The 21,656-nt window shown below is 40.0% G+C and overlaps 1 protein-coding gene across 3 annotated transcripts in view; it reads left to right on the top strand.

Moving 5' to 3' along the window:
* The window catches only part of Vmp1 (vacuole membrane protein 1), a 133,323-nt gene that overhangs the window by 90,947 nt on the left and 20,720 nt on the right, over window positions 1–21,656 (top strand). For 2 of the 3 annotated variants that reach the window (XM_008842662.3, XM_029568108.1), the window contains 3 exons: window positions 6,843–6,923; window positions 11,897–12,013; window positions 19,737–19,798. In XM_008842662.3, coding sequence (XP_008840884.1) covers window positions 6,843–6,923; window positions 11,897–12,013; window positions 19,737–19,798 — 260 coding nt within the window. The remainder of the gene's footprint in view (window positions 1–6,842; window positions 6,924–11,896; window positions 12,014–19,736; window positions 19,799–21,656) is intronic. The other variant, XM_029568107.1, reaches the window with a different exon arrangement.

Here is a 21,656-nt window from a genome sequence, read left to right as displayed (position 1 = left end):
ATCTGACAGAGGTTTAACATCCAGAATATATAAAGAACTCAAAAGACAAAGGATGGAGAAACCAAATGACCCAATTAAAAGATAGGCTAAAGATCTAAACAGAGTTCTCAAAGGAAGAAATAAAGATGGCTAAAAGTGTTCAACATCATTAGTAATTAGGGAAATGCAAATTAAAACCACCCTAAGGTATCACCTTACCCCAATCAGACTGGCTAGGATCAAGAGAACAAATGATACCAAATGCTGGAGAGGATGTGGAGAAAGAGGACTGCTCATTCACTACTAGTGGGATTGCAAACTCGTGCAGCCTCTATGGAAAACAGTTTGGAGAACTCTTAAAAAACTGAAAATGAACCTACCATATGACCTGGTTATGCCATTCCTTGGCATATACCCAAAGGACTCATCCTGTTGTACAGACACTTATACAACCATGTTTGTTGCTGCTCTTTTCACAGTAGGTAAGAGATGGAAGCAATCTAAGTGTCCCTCAGCTGACGAGTAGTTAACAAAAATGTGGTATATTTACACAATGGAGTTCTATTCAGCAGTAAAGAAAGATGAAATAATGAAATTTGCAGGTAAATGGATGGATCTAGAAACTGTTAAACTAAGTGAAGTAACACAGACTCAGAGAAACAACATAAGTTCTCCCTCATATGTGGCTCCTAGCACCAAATCCTTTTAAATTTCAGATCCTTTTAATAAGATGATGCTGCCAAGCGTGGTGGTGCACGCCTGTAGTCCCAGCACTTCACTTGGGAGGCAGAGGCAGGAAGATCTCTGTGAGTTCAAGGCCAGCCTGGTCTACATAGTGAGTTCCAGGATAGCTAGGGCTACATGGAGACCCTGCTTCAAAAAGACCAAAAAAAAAAAAAAGATGATGCTATACAGCAGTCCCTTCTGCATGAAATAACTGCCATCATCACGACTTCAGCTGAGCCTGATCACTAAAACATCATCACAATTGGGCTTGTTGACAGTTGTGCTCATTCATTGAAAGAGTGCCAAGCAGGGTCACTGGACCCTCACCTGAGTGTCCAGCCACTCTTCCCAGCCAGCTAGTCCAGCCTTGGAAGACAAAAGAAAAATGAGGAAGAACCCAGAGAGGGATGCTTTTGGAAGCCCTTGTCAAGAAACTCCAATGGACTCTCATATGAACATTTGAAAATTGCCCTGTTCTGAATTTTTTCTAGTTCCCTGTCTAGCGTCTTGTAACGCTAATTTCTCTTGCCTTTACTTCTCCTTCACATCTCCTATTCATGATTCAAGGACTTTCTTCTCCCCTTAGAGACAAGAGTTATGCAATTTGGGAGTCTTTTAGATAGACCCAGTGAAGGGGTACTCCAATTGCCTCACCCTGTATCCCTGTTCACCATGGAAAAAGTCAGAGCGGCCGGTGTCCCTATTCCCTATTGGCAATTTGGGTAACCCCTTCAGAGGATGGTGTGATAAGAATAGGAGGTAGGAGTTGTCTAGGCAGTTAGGGTAAAAAGACCCCAAAGAAATGTAGCTAGTTTCTTGGCTAAAAGTCAAAATGTCCTTGGGCCTGTTAGCAACATACTCTGTTCCAAGGCCAAAAATGTCAAAAATATTTGGGAGTTTGTATCTAATCCTTAAAAGATTTTAGGCTTACCTCTTCGGAGGGGGGAATGTTGGAGGGGAGGGAATGGGCATGGATTTGATCAAAACACCTTGTATACATGTATGAAATTCTCAATAAAATTTTTATAAAAATTAAAAAATAAATTAAAAAAAAATTTCCTGCCAGGCATGGTGGTGCACTCCTTTAATCCTAGCACTCGGGAGGCAGAGGCAGGCAGATCTCTGTGAGTTCAAGCCCAGCCTGGTCTACATAGTGAGTTCCAGGACAGCTGGGGCGACAGGGAGACCCTGTCTCAAAAAGACCAAAAAAAAAAGAAAATTTCCTTTAAAATAAAATGTTGGGGCTGGAGAGATGGCCCAAGCAGTTAAGAGCACTGACTGCTCTTGCAGAAGACCGGGGTTTGATTCCCAGCACCCACATATCAGCTCTGAATGGTCCTTAACTCCAGTTCCAGGGCAGTCCAACGCCCTCTTCTGACCTCCGCAGCATTGCAGGACACGGGTGCCACTCACATACATGCAGGCAATACACACATACACAAAAAATGAAAATAAATAAAATAAAAAATAATAAATAAAACATTTTGTGGGGGCCTGCTTGAGACAGGGTCTCCTTGTAGCCCCAAATGGCCTGGAACTTGCTGTGTAAACCAGGCTGGCCTCAATCTCACAGAGATCCACCTGCCTCTGCCTTTCAAGTGCTGGGATTAAAGGCATGTGCCACCATGCCTGGCATAAAAAAAATTTTTTTTTTTATTTTTGGCCTTTTTGAGACAGGGTCTCCCTGTAGCCCCAGCTGGCCTTGAACTCACAGAGATCCGCCTGCCTCTGCCTCCCAAGCGCTGAGATTAAAGGCATGAACCACCATGCCCAGCAAAAAAAAAAAATTTTTTTTGGTCTTTTGGAGACCAGGTCTCTCTGTAGCCCCAGTTGTCCTGGAACTCGCTATGTAGACCAGGCTGGCCTTGAACTCACAGAGATCCGCCTGCCTCTGCCTCCCAGCTGCTGGGATTAAAGGCGTGCGCCACCACGCCAGGCTCAGAACTTTTGCTTTAAAGAGAGAAACCAAAATAATCTGTTTCCTGCCAGGAGTACATGCCTGTAATTCCCAGCTATTTAGGAGGCTTGGGGAATAGCAACACAGCATGACCCCATCCCCACCTCCAAAAAATCATCTTTGAACATGCATAGAGACAAATACACATGTTTTTAGACAGAAAGAGAATAATTTAGGTATGATAGGCCAGTATGAGTATAATAGGTGATCTGTATAATGTTTAATCACTTTTCTTCATATAAACTAATTGGTATAATCACATCTCTTTTCCAACTTAATTTGTGTGTATGTGTATATATCTATGTATTAGAAAAAGCCATACTTATGAAATCCTTATGAAATGATGACACTCGACTTAAATTAATGTAAGATTCAACCTAAAACCTTAAAATGAAGCTAAAATGGGACTCCTGACCTCTAAATACTATTCTCTTGTTGATCTTGTCTACACCAAAGAGAAAAGTGTGTGCGTGTGTGTGTGTGTGTGTGTGTGTGTGTGTGTGTTTGTGTGATGAAACATTGTTCAGCCATAGAAAAGAATGTAATTTTGTTGTTTGCAGCAGTATGGATGGAGCTACAGCACATTATGTTAAATGGACTAATTCAGGTACTAAAAGATAGACACCACTTGTTGTCACATATATGTGGAAGCTAAGAAGCTGATGGAAGTACAGAATAGTGACTACGATTACAGGAGCCTTGGAGGGCATTGGAGGGAGTGATGGAGAGATGATGGCTGACAGGTCCAGGGATGGGTAAGAGGATAGCTTCCAAACTTAGCATAGCAGGAGAAATTGTTGACACAAATTGAGTATTTCATAATAGCTAGTAGGGGGTCTGGAGAGATGGCTCAGTGGTTAAGAATACTGACTGTTCTTGCAGAAGACCCGGGTTCGAATCCCAGCACCCACATGACAGCTAACAACTTTCCGTAACCTCCAGTTCCAGGGGATCCAACAGCCTCTTCTGTCCTCCGTAGGCATTGCACGACACAGGTGCACTTACCTACATGCAGGCATAACGCTCATACACGTAAAATAAAAATAATAAATAAAATATTTTTAAAAATAGCTAGTAGGAAAGATTTTTAATCTTCTAAACACAGAAGTGATAAATAGGGTGATAGTTATGCCAGTTACCATGATCTGATCATTACGTATGGTACACAAGTATTGAAATGTCACACTGGAAGGGTAGAGAGATGACTCAGTGGTTAAGAGCACTTGGGGCTGGAGAGATGGCTCTGTGGTTAAGAGCACTAACTGCTCTTGCAGAGGACCCAGGTTTGATTCCCAACACCCACATGATGGTTAACAACTATCTATAGCTCCAGTTCCAGGGAATCTGATGCCTTCTTCTGGCCTCCATGGGCATTGCATGACATGGGTACACTTACATGCAGGCAATACACTCATATACATAAAATAAAATAAAAAGTAAAGGAAATGTCACACTGGGGCTGGGTATCTGGCTCATCTGGTAAAGTATTTGTCCAACATGCATCAAGCCCTAGGTTTGTGCTCCAGCAGGGCACAAATCAGGCGTAGAGGCACACACACACCTGTAATCAAAAAACTGAAGGATAGCTGGAGTGGTGATACACGCCTTTAATCCCAGCACTCAGGAGGCAGAGGCAGGCAGATCTCTGTGAGTTCAAGGCCAGCCTGGTCTACATAGTGAGTTCTAGGGCAGCTGGGGCTGCAGGGAGACCCTGTCTCAAAAAGACCAAAAAAGAAAAGAACAAAAAAATGAAGGATTTCTGGCAGAACATTCAGAAATTCAAGGTCATCCTTAGCTACATAGCAAATTCAAGGCCACCTGAGGTACATAAGACCCTGTCTTTAAAAAAAAATTATATCTGGTGTAAATACTGGAAAATTAAGCATAATCTCAAAAGAAAAAAATTATTTCTCACTTGGGAAGCAAATTTTAAAATTTCAAAATTTTCATGTAGAATTTTACTGATGATCAACTTTGAGAGCTTATATATTTGAATTTTAAAATATCTGTAGTGAGGCTGGGTGTGGTGGTGTATTCCTTTAATCCCAGCACTTGGGAGGAGAGGGAGGTGGATCTGTGTGAGTTCAAGGCCAGCCTGGTCTACATAGTGAGTTCCAGGTCAGCTGGGTCTACAGGGAGACCCTGCCTCAAAAAGATAAATAAAATAAAATATCTGTAGTGATTAGTAATCTCTTTGTAAATATAAGTTACTTAATTCCAGTGCTACAGAGATGGCTTAGTGGTTAAGAGCACTGACTGCTCTTGCAGAGGACCCAGATTCGATTCCCAGCACCCACATGGCGGCTACTAACCATCCTTAACTCCAGTTCCTGGGGAATCCAACACCCTCTTCTGACTTCCACGGGCATTGCACGACACTGGTGCACTCATATACATGCAGGCATTACACTCATACACATAAAATAAAAATAATTTTTTGTTAAAGTTATTTAATTCCTTTTAATTTTTCTCACTATCCTCAGCAAGTAGGGAAAAAGTTTTTATTCATTTCAGTATTAACTATTGTGGTAACTTGGTAGGCCTATTCTACATAGTAGTATCTGTCAAAGTAACTTTTTAAGTGTGAGTATATTAATTCTGTGTATATTAGGGATGTGTATTTTCAAGTAGTTTGACTTACAGGATTTAAATCTGTTTTCTGTTCTGTGAAGTATCCTTCTAGCTTCTAAATTCTGACCTTTCTATAAGATCATTGAGGTGAAAGAATTTCTGTGACTTCAACTTTAAATGTTAGCAATTTTTTATATTAACTAAGTTTTTGGAATTTGCATTAGAACATATGGTATCTTCAATTGAAAAAGAAATAGAGACAAATTGAACACTGCTATTTCCAAGGAGAGAAATAATTTTTTAGTGGTTGAGAGTGTACCGTTCTTACAGAGGACCTGGATTCTGTTCCCAACTTCGGGGGGATCCAGTGCATCTGTCTCGTCTCCACCTGCACTCATGGGCACATACCATACACAGATGCATTATTTAAAATAATAAAAATTAATCTTTAGAAAGAAAGGAAGTCAGGCATGGTGGTGCATGCCTTTAATCCCAGCACTCAGGAGGCAGAGGCAGGTAGATCTCTGTGAGATCCAGTTCAACCTGGTGAACACAATGAGGTCCAGGCAAGCTGGGACTACATAGTGAGACCCTGTCTCAAAAAGAAGGGAGTTTTTGTTTGTTTTTTGAGTGCTAGGATTAAAGGCATGTGCCACCACATCCAGCCTAACTTTACATTTTGAAGGCTTAACCCTTATGGACTACAGATTGTGATATGTAGGTTGTAGTCTGCAGGTTGAATATAATTATATAATTCTTTGCTCCTATACCCCAAAATTGAAGTCACAGATAAAAAGTTTGTGAAGGCACTTTGTACAACTAGCAGAAGCTGCAGATGTAGGGTATAGTTTTGTTTTTCATTTACTGAATGCTTGGTTATTGCTGTATAACCTCTGTTTTCCCTTTTCCAGCTAATCTAGGCAGAAGTGTCTTCATTATCTTGAAAAATCTTGATCTTCTACCATGCTATTAATTGGAGATTAGGTCTGGCAAATTATAGAAGGGAAAAGAAAAAGAGGGTAGGCCAGTATTTCCAACAGAATGAGTTGGTTTCCAACATTCATGGTGTTTTATAATATTTTGATAATCTCTAGAAGATCCAGGGAGAATCCTAAAAATATAGTGATCGTATATTGGCTTGTTCTTACATGTGGTAATCATTCCTGTTGCTCACTAAATGAATCAGTATGAGCCTGTTGTTATGGTACATACCTATCATCCTAGGGAAGCTGACAAAGATGTTCAAGGTCTGCCTGTACTGCAAAGCAGGACCTTGTATACAAGGAACAGTAATTGCTATCAGATTGTAAGATATGTAATACAATAAACTCGTAAAGAATTGGCTTTCTGGGTCAGCAAGATGGCTCAGTGGGTAAAGGTGCTTGCCTCTAAGTCTGATAACCTGAGTTTGAGACCCAGAACCCATCTGGTGGAAGGAGGGAACCATCTGCATATATGGGCAATGGCATGTGTGTGATCTCTCTCTTTTTCTCTCTCTCTCTCACCAAAATTTTTTTTTTTTAAACAAGAGTTGTCTTTCCATATTCCTTCCCTCAACACGTCTGGCTCCGTACTTTTCATTAATATTTTAAAATCTTTCTTTCCACAGGACTTTGCATCACGGGCTAAACTGGCAGTTCAAAACCTAGTTCAAAAGGTTGGATTTTTTGGAATTTTGGCCTGTGCTTCTGTAAGTGAATTTATATTTAAAGTTAGAAATTTCACTAAATATTAGGAATATATTTTGATCCAATTTGATTTTAGACATATACTCCTGAATGATCAACAATGCTATCACTTTTTTTTTCTTTCCAAGTCAGGGTCTCTATACAGTCTGGGCTAGCCTGGAACTCACTATGTAGACCAGGCTGGCCTGGAATTCTCAGCGATCTAGCTGCCTCTGCCTCCTGAGTGCTGGAATTAAAGGTGTGTGCCTCCATTCCTGGCTGCTATCACTTTTATTGAATATAAATTTTGTGAGTCATTCTTACATTGAAATGATTTGGGTTGGATAGATTCACAATCTTATATATTGACTTCAAGTATTTTATCACACAATGATAGCTTGAGACTGAAAAGGCTTGATTCAGCAAGAATAAAAAAAAATCTAGTATTCCTATGAAGATTTTATAATGAAGTAAAATTTACCACACAATGTTGACTTCATTTTTTCCACAAAGTTCTAGATAAGAAGTCTTTCCAGAGTTTCAAGTATTAGTAATGGGAAGAATACACATAAAACCTGTCTCAAGTGATTTTAACACCTGTCTATGTTATATAAATATAAATGGATATCCTTTTCCACAATGAACTAAGCAGCTAATCTTGTCTAAAACGTAAGGCCTTAAATATCTTCTTCTTTTTTTTTTTCTGTCTTTTTGAAGCAGGGTCTCCCTGTAAGCCCCAGCTGTCCTGGAACTTACCATGTAGACCAGGCTGGCCTTGAACTCACAGAGATCCGCCTGCCTCTGCCTCCCAAGTGCTGGGACTACAGGCGTGCGCCACCACGCCTGGCTAATATCTTCATTTAAAAAAAAAAAAATTGATGTTCCTTATTATGTTAGTACTTATCCTCATCCTTTTCTTACAAAATAAAAATTTTTTGTTATGTTTTGTCCAGTTATATTTTGTTTTGCTTGGCTCTGGTTTTGAGACAGGGTCTTGTGTAGGGCAGTATGGCCTCAAACCTGCTATCTCTTGTTCTCCTGCCTCTGCCTCCCAGTGCTGGGATTTCAAGCATGTACAACCATGCTCAGGTCGAAAAAAAAAATTTTTCTTTTTGGTCTTACTGAGACAGGGTCTCCCTGTACCCCCAGCTGTCTTGGAACTCACTATGTAGACCAGGCTAGCCTCGAACTCACAGAGATCTGCCTGCCTCTGCCTCCAGAATGCTGGAACTAAAGGCATGTGCCACCACACCTGACCTAAAATCTTTTAAAGTTTATTTTTATTTTATGTGTATGCATGTATGTAAGTGCACTCATGTCATGCAGTGCCCATGGAAATAAAAAGAGGGCCTGGGATCCCTTGGAACTGGAGTTACAGATGGTTGTTAGTGCCATATGGGTGCTGGGAACTGAACCCAGGTCCTTTACAAGAACAGCTGGTGCTCTTAACCACTGAGCCATCTCTTCAGCCCTTCTAAAAAAAAAAATAACTTTTTATTTTTGTATATATCAGTGTGTGTGTGTGTGTGTGTGTGTGTCCAGGCACACGTATGTCGTGGCATGCATATAAAAGTCTGGAGACTTTTTTTTTTAAGGTGTACTGCTTGTATGTATGTAAGTGCACCCATGTCATGCAATTCCTGTGGATGTCAGAAGAGGGTGTTGGATTCCCCTGGAATAGGGAAGTTACTGACATTTGTTAGCCACCATGTGGGTACTGGGAATTGAACCTGGGTCCTCTGCAAGAACAGCCAGTGCTCTTAACTGCTGGGCCATCTCTCCAGCCCCAGTCTGGACAATTTTGTGGAACCATTTCCCTCCTTCCACCATGGGTTCTGGGAATCAAACTCAGGTTGTCAGGTTTATGCAGGAAGTCTTTTTCCTGCTGAGTTATCTCACCAGCCCTAAAAATTTACTTTAAGATGAACACTTTGAGCTGAACATGGTGATTCATGCCTATAATCTCAGCATTGAGGAGACTGAGACAGGAAGAGTACCACTAAATTAGAGAAGTCTTGACTACATATATGTGAGTTCCATGCCACCCTGAACTATGAGTAAGACCCTAACCTGGGTTGGGTTGGGTTGGTTTGGTTTGGTTTGGGGGTTTTTGTTTTAGTCTTTTTGAGACAGGGTCTCCCTGTATCCCCAGCTGTCCTGGAACTCACTATGTAGACCACGCTGGCCTTGAACTCACAAAGATCCACCTGCCTCTGCTTCCCAAGTGCTGGGATTTAAGGTATGTGCCACCATACCCAGCGGCTTTGTTTTTGTGAGATGGTCTCCCTGTACCTCCAAACTGGCCTGGAACTGACTATGTAGACAGGTTGGCATCGATCACAGAAATCTACCAGACTTTGCCTCCTGAGTGCTGGGATTAAAGGTATGCACCACCATACCCAGCCCTATCCCTTCTGAAGAAAAAGAAGAGATGGGCACTCTAATCAAAGTTTTCTTTGGGGGCTGGAGAGATGGCTCAAAAGTAAGAACACTGGCTGTTCTTGCAGAATATTGGGGTTTGGTTCCCAGCACCCATATGGTGGCTAGCAACCATCCATACCTCCAGTTTTAGGGGATCTGACACCCTCTCACCTCTATAGGTATTGCATGACATAGGTACACTTACATACATGCAGTCAAAACACTTACACACATAAAATAAAAATAAATAAATCACCAGGCATGGTGGTGCATGCCTTTAATCCCAGCACTCAGGAGGCAGAAGCAGGCGAATCTCTGTGAGTTTAAGGCCAGCCTGGTCTACATAGTGAGTTCCAGGACAGCTGGGGCTACAGGGAGACCCTGTCTCAAAAAGACCAATCAATCAATCAATAAATAAATAAATAAATAAAGTTTTCTTTGGTGGCTCATACACTGCTACTGGTAGTTCAGTGATAAATTTTGCTAGATTGATTGAAATGTTATAAGCTGTTATGATAAATAAAATTGACAGAAATCAGTGTCTACTGATAGATACTTCATCCATTCTATGCTAGAATATGGATACAGTTTTCCTCTGCAAAGTAAGTATAATGTCACACATTATTGTAGGGTAGGGTGTTGGTTATGTAACCCCCTTAGAATGGTATAAGTGAATGTTAACCCTCACTATTCCTGGGGAAAATGCAAGTACCTTTTACTTAATGAAGATCATTATCTTTATTCTTTGGGTTTTTGTTGTTTTATTTGAGACAGGGGCTTACCTTTATAGCCCTGGCTGGTATGGAACTCACAGAGATCTGCCTGCTCTGCCTCCTGAGTGCTAGGATTAAAGGCATGCGCCACCACACCTGGCTAACAAATTATAATTTTTCTGTGTTGTATACTTTAACTTATTTCCATTGTATGTGGATTGGGGCATGAAAATAAAGAAAAAAATTGTAATTCATAAAATTTTGAGACTAAAAGGGGAAATGTAAGGTATGGCAGATGTAATTTTGTATATGCTTGAATATGTTGTAAGAGAAGATATTGCATAAGGCATTTGAATTTAGATGAGAAAAACAAAAATAAGTTATTGAATCCATGTGTTACTAACAAAAGCATACTCAAATCCTAATTTAGTCATGGCAATGTTTAAAGGACCATATGTGACAAATATTTTTTAATAAACAACTAGGCTTTTCTTTCAGAGTTCAAAAATAAAACTATATAAATTAATTGGCTCATAAATGGCTCAGCCAACAGCCACAAGGCTAGCATACTTCAGTGGGAGAGAAATAGATGAAGTACTCAGAAACAGTTGTGGTCTCTGCATTTTTACATGAAATTGGTTTTTAGCATTCTTAAAATGTGGGAATGTTTGGGAAAGGTATTTGTGAATCACTTCTTTGTCTAGGACAGAGTATTCAAAACATCTGAATTGGTGCATTTTCGTATTTCTACCCTTGATCTTCTTTCTAAAATATGTCACATGCCCACAGCCGTGGCTTTCTTAAAATGAAATGCAAATAATAAATTATTTTTGAGACAGGATCTCCTTTAGTCTAGTCTGAACTTGAACCCACTATATAGTGGAAGATGACCATGAACTCCTGATCCTCCTAACTTCACTTGCCATATCTTAAAATTACAGGCATGAGGGGGCTGGAGAGATGGCTCAGCAGTTAGGAACACTGGCTGTTCTTGCAGAAGACCGGAGTTCAAATCCCAGCACCCACATGGCAGCTAACAACTGTCCGTAACTCCAGTTCCAGGGGATCCGACAGCTTCTTCTGTCCTCTGCGGGCATTACACAACACTGGTACACTTACCTACATACAGGCAATACATTCATACACATAAAATAAAAATAAATAAATAAAATAAAAAAAGAAATTACAGGCATGAGCCAGGCATGGTGCCACACACCTTTAGTCCCAGCACTAGGGAGGCAGAGGCAGGTGGATCTCTGTGAGTTCAAGGCCAGCCAGTCCACATAGTGAGTTCCAGGCCAGCTGGGGCTGCAGGGAAGCCCTGTCTCAAAAAACCAAAAAACAAACAAACAAACAAGAAATTACAGGCATGTGCCACCAACAAATAATGAGTTTTTAAATGTTGAAAACATCCATCTATACGTATGACTGTGGGTTACTAGAATGTTCACTAAAGATATGAGCACTTCTAGATGACATTCATGTTTCAGGTAAAAGAGCTTACTTACAATTCAAATAAATTAAAATTTCACTCATACCTTACCATAGAAAACAGTCACCAAATGATCAGAAGTCTCCTGAAAGGAATTAAATTTCTGCAGATCCATGGGCTTTATCCATTTCTTGTGTGGAAAAATATGTGTATGGGGTACAGACAGCTTGGTTCTCTGAGTGTATTGAATAGCAAAATCACAAGATGAATATGAGTTCTAGCCTAGAGACGCATTGGAATTCTTATGTAGTCTTCTGAACAGTTGTCATACATTGACTAGGTTAAAGCAGAATATCACATACCAGTGGGCCGTAAAATTAAAATTTTCTTTGAGTTATGTATCAAGTTCTTTTTTTTTTTTCCTTGACAGATTCCAAATCCTCTATTTGATCTAGCTGGAATAACATGTGGACACTTTCTTGTACCTTTTTGGACCTTCTTTGGGGCAACCCTGATTGGAAAAGCAATTATTAAAATGCATATCCAGGTAATTATAGCTCTCAGTCACTGCTTAATTACCATGATGAAGCCATTACAAGGCACTTGCTGGTTCCTACTTCCTCTAGTCGCTTGCTTACTTAGTTAATAAAACATGCAAATTTAGAAGTCAGTGAATTCCCTCATTTTTTTTCTTCCTTCTTTATTTTTTGCTCCATGAAACTATCCAAAACTTTTATCAAATAAGAATAGTGTTCTTATGTATGAAAATCATTTTCATATACACAGCCAAAAAGTATAGTTTCTTTCCTGATCACCACCTGGGAGAATATCAGCTGCACTGGTGGTGGTTTTCTTTCCCATACTCGACATAGCCTTCCTCTCTTGGTACCAGTGCCCTTTACTGAAAACCAGGCAGATGCTAGTATGGGAAAGAATGGGGAAGAGAAGTTACTGAAGAGGTGAGGAAATATGCATTGTAGTTAGAGAAGTGAGAGTCTGCTAGGCTCAAAGCCACTCCTAGCATCATTTTTAAGACACACAGATAGCCATGCTTGGTGGCGCACGCCTTTAATCCCAGCACTTGTGAGGCAGAGGCAGTTGGATTTCTGTGAGTTCAAGGCCAGCCTGGTCTACATAGTGAGTTCCAGGACAGCTGGGGCTACAGGGAGACCCTGTCTCAAAAAAGACAAAAAAAAAAAGATACACAGATAAAGCCGGGCGTGGTGGTGCTCACCTTTAATCCCAACACAGGGATGCACAGATAGAGGAAAGAGCTAAGAATGTGAGTGAGGAAGTGATAGCATGTGCTTCTGGGACTGTGAATTCTTTCCTCCTAAGGCAGGTCTCACTAGCATGAAATAAAAATCAACCTAGAAAGAATTTGGTTTTAATCAGTGTTGTTTTCAACAAAAAACTAATTATTAAAAGAAAGGAACAGTGAAGTCATGTCTCTACCCTCATAAGATTCTATAATAATTTGAAGATATGTCTATCCAGCTATAGAGTATGTGCATCATGTAGCACCAAAAAAAAAAAAACAACAAAATCCAAACTTTCCCCATTGATTCTTCCTAACACCTTTCTGCCTTTGCTTCTTTTGTTTGTCTTTTTGAGACAGGGTCTCCCTGTAGCCCCAGCTGGCCTGGAACTCACTGTGTAGACCAGGCAGAGATCCACCTGCCTCTGCCTTCCATGCTGGGACTAAAGGCATGCGCTACCATGCTCAGCTTTGCTTCTTTTTTTTTTAGATAATTTTATTTATTATTTTTATTTTATGAGTACAAGTGTATTACATAAATGTAGTGTTGTCCAGTGCCCATGAAGGCCAGAAGAAGGCATTGGATTCCCTTAGAACTGGAGTTACGGATAGTTGTTAGCTGTCATGTGCATACTGGGAACTGAACCCAGGCCCTCTGCAAGAGCAGTCAGTGCTCTTAACTGCTGAGCCATCTCTCCAGCCGCTGCCTTTCCTTCTTAAAGGGGAGAATGAAACAGAACAGCTCAATAGTTTATACCTCCCCTGTTTCTGATCTTAGATTTGAGCCTGATTTATTGAGCCTATCTTCTGGTGTCATAATGACCACTCAGCATTCAATATGTTTTTCCTCCTTCAAGGAATTTATTTCTTCCCATTTACATTAAGTATTTATTTCAGTGAACACAAGATTTTTAATATTGCAATGCTACTTACCAAAAATTTAAATACTCTAATGAAATGTTTAAGAATAAAATATTGTATTGAATCATAAATAATTTTGTAATTTTTTTCAAAATAGTTTTTATCTTTTTAGTTTCATCTTTTTGAATCTGTAGCTAACCTGAAGCTTTTTGAGTCTGCTAGTACCTGGAAAACAGTAGTGGGTCATTTCAGTTTCTTTTGCAATAACCTCTCTTATAATTAGCAAGATGTGGTGGTGCGTGCCTTTAGTTCCAGCACTCTGGAGGCAGAGGCAGGAGAATCTTTGTAAGTTCAAGCCCAGTCTGGTCTACATAGCAAGTTCTAAGCCAGCCACTGCTACATAGTGAGACTCTATCTCCAAAAACGGGGTTGGATGTGCTGGAGAGAGGGCACAGGTCCTCTTGGAGAGGTCATGGATTTACTTGACAGCATGCACCAACAATGCCCTCTTCTGGCCTCTGTGGGCATTGCAAGCACATAGTGCACTTACATACATGCAGTCAATACACTCAAACACATAAAATATAAAAATAAGGGGCTGGAGGGATGGCTCAGCATCTAAGAGCATTGACTGCTCTTGCAGTCAAGTTCAATTCCCAACACTCACATGGTGGCTATGAATCATCCTTAACTCCAGTTCCAGGGGAATCCGAAGCTCTCTTCTGACCTCCACGGCATTGCATGACACGGGTGCACTCACATACATGCAGGCAATACACTCATACACATAAAATAAAGATAATAAATAAAATGTTTAAAATAGATTAAAAATAAATAAATAAATCTCCCCCCCAAATAAAATATAATATCATAGCTTCTTGTAATCTAAAAATTTTTGTCTGTCCTGTTTTGTAACACTTGACTGCAATGACTTTCTATAAATATGAAGTTTCATTTCAGAAAAGGTCAAAACTAGTATATTTTTAAAAATATTTATTATTTTTATTTTATGTGTATGAGTATATTGCTTGCATGTATGTGATTGTACCCCTGTCGTGCAGTGCTACAGAGGCAGAAGAGGGCTTTGGATTCTCCTGGAACTGGAGTTAAGGACAGATTGTAGCTGCCATGTGGGTGCTAGGAATCGAACCCGAGTCCTCTGCAAAACCAGTCAGTGCTCTTATCTGCTGAGCCATCTCTCCAGCCCCAAAACTAGTATATTTTTAAACATCCTAAGAAGATTTTTTTTTCTAAAATATGATAATACTGATTTTTTTTTTCTTTTTTAGTCTTTTTGAGACAGCGTCTCCCTGTAGTCCCAGCTGGCCTGGAACTTACTATGTAGACCAGACTGGCCTTGAATGCGTAGAGAACTGCCTGCCTCTGCCTCCCAAGTGCTGGGACTAAAGCCATTGCACCACCACACCTGACTGGTAATACTAATTTTTTTAATGTAACGCCTCACACTTTTAACTTCTCAGTGTAATTCTGCAATAGAGGAATTACTGTTCTCTGTGATTGTCATAGAGTGCTTAATAAGATACTTGCCTATGAGAGAATAAGTTAGGAACTGAAGTTTGAACACAGGTCAAGTTTTGTCTTCTCTTTCTCCTTTTTTTTTCTCTTTTTTTTTCTTTCCTCTTTTTTTTTTTTAAGACAGCATCTCCATAGTCCAGCTGACATGGAACTGTGTAGCTCTGTAGACCAAGCTGGCCTCTATCTCACAGAGATCCTCCCTCCCCTCACCCCTTCATCCCCAGTGTTGGAATTAAAGGCATGTCCCACCATGCCCAACATTCCTGTATTCTTTCCTGTGCATTGCCTTCTTAAGTGAGTTACTGATATGACTATGGAAAAGAGACTGTTTAAGGTCTGCTATTCCCAAGGCCGCTGACAGGAGACTTACCATCTCACTGTCACAGTGGTGGTCTGAGGCAGTTATTGTATACCCTTACAGAGGAGCAAACTGTATTAAAGAAGGAAAAAATGCCTGCCTTAAGAATGGAATTCTAGCCGGACGTAGTGGCGTACACCTTTAGTCCCAGAACTCGGGAGGCAGAGGCAGGCGGATCTCTGTGAGTCCAAGGCCAGCCTGGTCTACATAGTGAGTTCCAGGACAGCTGGGCCTACAGAGAGACCCTGTCTCAAAAAGACCAAAAAAAAAAAAATGGAATTCTAGGGGCTAGAGAGATGGCTCAGTGGTTAAGAACACTGTTCTTGCAGAAGACCCAGGTTCAAATCCCAGCACCCACATGGCAGCTAACAACTGTCCATAACTCCAGTTCCAGGGGCTCCAACAGTCTCTTCTGTCCTCTACAACATGGGTGCACTTACCTACATGCAGGCAATACATGCATACACATTAAAAAAAATAATAAATAAAATATTTTATTAAATAAAAAAAGTTTTCTTGGTCTTTTTGAGTCAGGGTCTCCCTGTAGCCCCAGCTGGCCTGGAACTCGCTATGTAGACCAGGCTGGCCTTGAACTCACAGAGATCTGCCTGCCTCTGCTGCGATTAAATGCATGTGCCACCACACCTGGCTCAAATAAAATATTACAAAAAAAAAGAAAGAAAACTGGGGGCTGGAGAAATGGCTCAGTGGTTAAGAGTGCTGGACCTGGGTTCAAATCCCAGTACCCACATGGTGACTAACAACAGTCTGAAACTCCAGTTTCAGGGGACACAACACCCTGTTCTGTCCTCCATGGGCACTGCAGTACTGGGTGCACTTACAAATATGCAGGCATAACACTCATACACATAAAATAAAAATAAATTTAAAAAAAAAAAGAAAACTAAAATCCACTTAACGTTTCTGGAAGGCAGGAATCTGAGTTCCTTTACTAAATTCTGGCCATGGGATGTTTGCTTTTCCATTGTATCATAATGACATACTTTTTAAAAAAATATTTTATTATTTTTATTTTATGTGTATGAGTGTATTGCCTGCATGTATGTGAGTGCACCCATGTCATGCAATGCCTCGGAGGTCAGAAGAGGCCTTCGGATTCCCCTGGAACTGGAGTTAAGGATGGTTTGTAGCTGCCATGTGGGTGCTGGGAATAGAACCCGGCTCCTCTGCAAGAGCAGTCAGTGCTCTTAACCACTGAGCCATCTCTCCAGCCCCAATAATGACATACTTTATAAAGGCATGTCACTTGATGTACATCCAGATGTAGCTTAGGGTAACAAGCCTTTCTCATTTCTTGAGTAAGCAGTATTAATGAGTAATATAAACAATTTGGCCAGTTCTAAAACACAGGGAAACACCCACACACAAATTTTTCTGTATTTTATTAAAATCTATCTCTTCATTTGCTTTTCTTTCATCTCTTTTTTTCTCAGCTTAAAATTAGACAGCCTCCCAATGTGTTGCTTTTTATTAATGTCTTACTATCTGTCAGCCCACCCACAAAGTTAGATCAGAATTTTCCTGTCCACTAGATAGATTCAGCTCTTCCTCATGGAGAAGCATTCTTAGAGACATTATCCTGCTCCCAAACAATGGAGAAAGATAATGTGCTTATCTGTATTCCTCTTAACCTGAGTATTGTCTCTTGCCTATCTACCACCCCATGGAATAGCACACATACCTGGAGCCACAGATCAGAAAGTTCTATTTATTGGTTAACTGAGGTTTTCTAATGCCTATATAATAGCCTCTGGCAAGTAGTAAGCACACGCCAAATATCTGATGACTGAGTCTAAGATTCTTTTTTCCAGTGGAAAGCTGTTCTTTAGCAGGTGGTCTCTTCTTTCTTCATTCTGGCACCCTCAATTCCCGTTACTCCCTACTCAGCCATTCCCTCCCTGCTCAGCTATTTCCCTCGTTTCCTGCCTGCACATGGGTTGGAAAGCTGGTCAGTGGTCTGCACTTTTTGGTTTTTTTTGTAGAATCTCCACTTAGACCTCCAGCCTTAAAGACTCTGAGACATGTGTTCTTAAATGGTGGACACATTTTATGTCTTGCTCAGTACAGTGAATTTTTAAGTTGTTGCATATGAAAAGAAATTTTTGTTTTGTTTCTCAAGCAGTGAAATTGTGCAATTATTGGGTATTGCCTTATTTTGAATGTTAGGAAATGATAGCAGGGAAAGCTCCTAATGTTGAAATCACTGAAAGTCAAAAAAACATTATTTCTGTCTAATAGTGAAAGATTTTTTTAAAGAGTTTTTAGTATTTTATTTATTACTATTTTTTATGTGTACGGGTGTATTGCCTGCATGTATGTGGCACGTGCACCCATGTCATGCAATGCTGTGGTGGTCAGAAGAGTGAACTGGAGTTAAGGATGGTTCGTAGCCACCATGTGGGTGCTGGGAATTGAACCCGGGTCCTCTGCAGGAGCAGTCAGTGCTCTTAACCACTGAGCCATCTCTCTAGCTCCAATAGTGAAAGATTTATAGCTCCAAATAATTGATTTTTGGTATGGACCCCATATTTTTGTGCTTCCCCCCTAAATTTTTTTAGTACTTGTCCTGTCAGCTTCACAATGTTCTTATACCATTTATATAATTTTTCCTTACTAGTCTTCTATCTGAAATATTCTGCTTTCATCTAACCTACATACTTTTCACAAATTCATAATGAGTGAATACAAAGACTATTTTTGTTTATTTTATTTCTATTCCCTCCCCCTTTTGATTACATTGACTAGAGTAATTATTTAACAAACAGTAACAGAACACTAAAGAATTTGTTATCAGGAATTTGCAGAGAATCCAGGATTTTAAGAATCCGTCCTTGAAAGCTAAAGTTAAATTGAAAGTTTGGAATCTCTAATCATCATATAGTGAGATGTGACCTTTCCTTTTTCTCTACTTCCATGACCCATTGTTGGCTTTTTTCTTTTAATGACATTTTTTTTAGTGATATTTATAGTACATGTCTAGTGTGTGTGTTACTGTACTTAGCATTTTTCTACCATATGTAGAAGTGTCCTTCTTACCGCTGTGCTTCCCAAAAAACACTTAACATTGCCCTGTATTATCCATAGTAAGTACTTTATGTTCACATTTGTTCAGTCTACCAGAGAATATTTGCTATCTTTCAGCCCTAAAGTCATCTTTTCTTGTTTTATTTTTGTTGTTGCTGTTAGTTTTGAGACTGGGTCTCCTTGTAGCCCCAGCTGGTCTGGAACTGGCTATGTAGACCAGGCTTGTTTAGGTTCTAGGAACTTCCCAGTGTTATAAAACTCTGAAAAGACAGATAGTCATAGCTGGGTGGGTGTAGTGTACACACCTTTAATCCCAACACTTGGGAAGCAGAGATAGGTGGATCTCTGTGAATTCAAGACCAGCCTGGTCTGTATAGTGAGTTCCAGGCCAGCTGGGGCTACTGGAAGAAAAGGACCACAAAAAAAAGACACATGGTGGGATGGCCCTTGTCTACCTAAGTCTTCAGAGCCTCATGTAGAGTCATTTTGTCATGGGATGTAGTAAGAAGGTCCTTCTCTGGATGCTAATCCCTTGACTTCAGACTTCCCAACTGCAGAACATTGAGACAATAAATATCTGATTTTTGTAACTTAGCCAGACAGATAGAAATATTCACTGAATATGTAATTCACTAAATATATAAATAAATGGTAACATGCAGTGTCAAAAAAAAAAAAAAAAAAAAAAAGAAGTCTTTTAAGACCTCTGGATTAGATTTAGGGCAGACCCTACTGTGAGCAGTCAGCTCTGGTTCTGTGATGGGAGCTGTATGGGAACCCGTGACTTCAGCTATGCACTAGTAAGCAGAGCAGAGCAAGGACCATTCCCTCCCAGTCTCGGGTTTCATGACTCACAGTTTCTCTGAGACATAGTCCTGTATCCTAGGAAGACTCCAGCTGTGCTTAAGGAAAAGCATCCTTAAAATGGTATCTTTTAGGCCAGGCATGGTGGTGCATGCCTTTAATCCCAGCACTCGGGAGGCAGAGGCAGGCAGATCTCTGTGAATTCAAGGCCAGCCTGGTCTCCATGGTGAATCCAGGACAGCTGGGGCTACAGGGAGACCCTGTCTCAAAAAGACCAAAAAAAAAAGAAATACTAAAATTATTGCTAAGGGCAGGACATCACCTTTTCAGACTATTACCAGAATTTTGAATTTACAAGTGGGTCTTTTAAGTGACTACATATTTATTTTACTGATGTTTTCTTTACAGAAAATTTTTGTTGTAATAACATTCAGCAAGCATATAGTGGAGCAGATGGTCACTTTCATTGGGTAAGTAATTCTTTAAAGACTTAATATTAATACTATGGTTTGAGTGAAATAAATATATAGAAGAGTAACTTGGGATAGAGTTTTTAAAACAGCTCAGTTTTTTTAAAAGCAAAAACCTTTTGTCCTATTGTTAAACTGAAGAAGACATTCTTACCTATTGGAGGGAAGAATGAAGTATACTTTGTCCATTTCTTTGGAAACCAAACATGTATCAATTCACATAATTCTTGATTTAAAAGAAGCTTTGGAATTGGAGCCTGTAGCCCCTCTGAGGAAATAAGAAATTCTCTCTATAAAAGACATGTGTATACCATTACAGTCTAACAGTGCTTTAGTATAGTGCTGTGACTTTGGGCCAAATCCACAATTGCATTTAATTTAAATGTAAATCTTATACAAAAGCTTTAGTATTTCATTAAAGAAGGTGCAGCAGGATGTTCTGTTCCCAAAATTTGTTAGGTAGGAATCTGTTATTTCACTAGAGAACAGTTTTAAAGGCTAAACCATCTAGTGCCTTCATTTTATTTTTCATTTTTTGCATAGTTTTCAGAAGTAAATAAGACTCTTTTATTTGAGGCAAGGTCTCCTTGTAGTAACAGCTGGCCTGGAAGAAGTCACTATATAGATCAGGCTGACCTGGATCACACAGAGATCTGCTTAACTCTGTCTCTGGAGTGGGGGAATTAAAGGCGTGTACCACCAAGATAAATTTTAAATAAAAACCTATTTTTTCTGAAATTGTATCTCTGCATTATATAGTGTAGTTGCTCTTTTATATATATTGTATAGTAAAATATTTTAATAGTATTTTATAGTTCATCTTTAGTGTAATAATTAAGGAAAATATATTTTTGATAATATACTAAATAGAACCAAGTATTGATTTTATTAAACCCTAAACTTCTGATTACAAATGTGTACTACAATTTAATACTTGAAAATTTAACTATAATTGTTTTGTGCCTGAATCAATAGAAATAAAGTGCTTTTACATTACCACTTAAAAGAAGGGGAGTGTGTGACCCTGGCACCCGGACCTGAGGCAGAGTCCAGAGTTGATTTGTCTTTCTTTCTTTCTTTCTTTCTTTCTTTCTTTCTTTCTTTCTTTCTTTCTTTCTTTCTTTCTTTCTTTCTTTCTTTCTTTCTTCTTTCTTCTTTCGTCTTTTCGGGACAGGGTCTCCCCATAGCCCCAGCTGGCCTGGAACTCGCTATGTAGTCAAGTGGAGACTGGCCTCCATCTCATAGAGATGGGCCTGCTTCTGCCTCCTGAGTGCTGGGATTAAAGGCTTGTGCCACCGTGTCAGGCCCAGGTCCAGAGTTTGAGACCAGCCTGAGCTACAGAGCAAGGGGAAGGAAGGAGGGATAGTCCTGTCTTTTTTTTTTGGACTTTTCGAAGCAGGGTCTCCCTGTGGCCCCAGCTGTCCTGGAACTACGTAGACCAGGCTGGCCTTGAACTCACAGAGATCCGCCTGCCTCTACTTCCCAAGTGCTGGGACTACAGTGTGCCACTTTGCCCAGCTTACTTTTTTTTTTTTTTTTTTAATGTGAGGAAAATATTTCATCTATTCTTCGAGATACTCCACCTTCCTTGAGCACATTATTAGCTCTCACTCCTGCCCGCATGTTGTAAGATGATGGTGCACATGGCACCACTTTCTTCATTTCTCAGACTAAACATTCATAGCAGAAATATTTGCAACTACCTCTGTTCCTCACCACTATCGCCTATCTCTCCATCCAGCCTTTGATTTCAAGGAGCTTGTCTTGTGGAGCTACCTGTCTCATCTACCCACATACAGCTTCTGTCCTTTCCAGTCTAGCCACAACTTGCCACAGTTGGTAACCTTTTTGAATTTTT

This window comes from Nannospalax galili, unplaced genomic scaffold (assembly GCF_000622305.1).
Source record: "Nannospalax galili isolate Female #2095 unplaced genomic scaffold, S.galili_v1.0 scaffold879, whole genome shotgun sequence".
NCBI classification, from domain to species: Eukaryota; Metazoa; Chordata; class Mammalia; order Rodentia; family Spalacidae; genus Nannospalax; species Nannospalax galili.
Note: the sequence above shows the minus strand (reverse complement) of the source record. Positions and strands in the feature narration are given on the sequence as shown.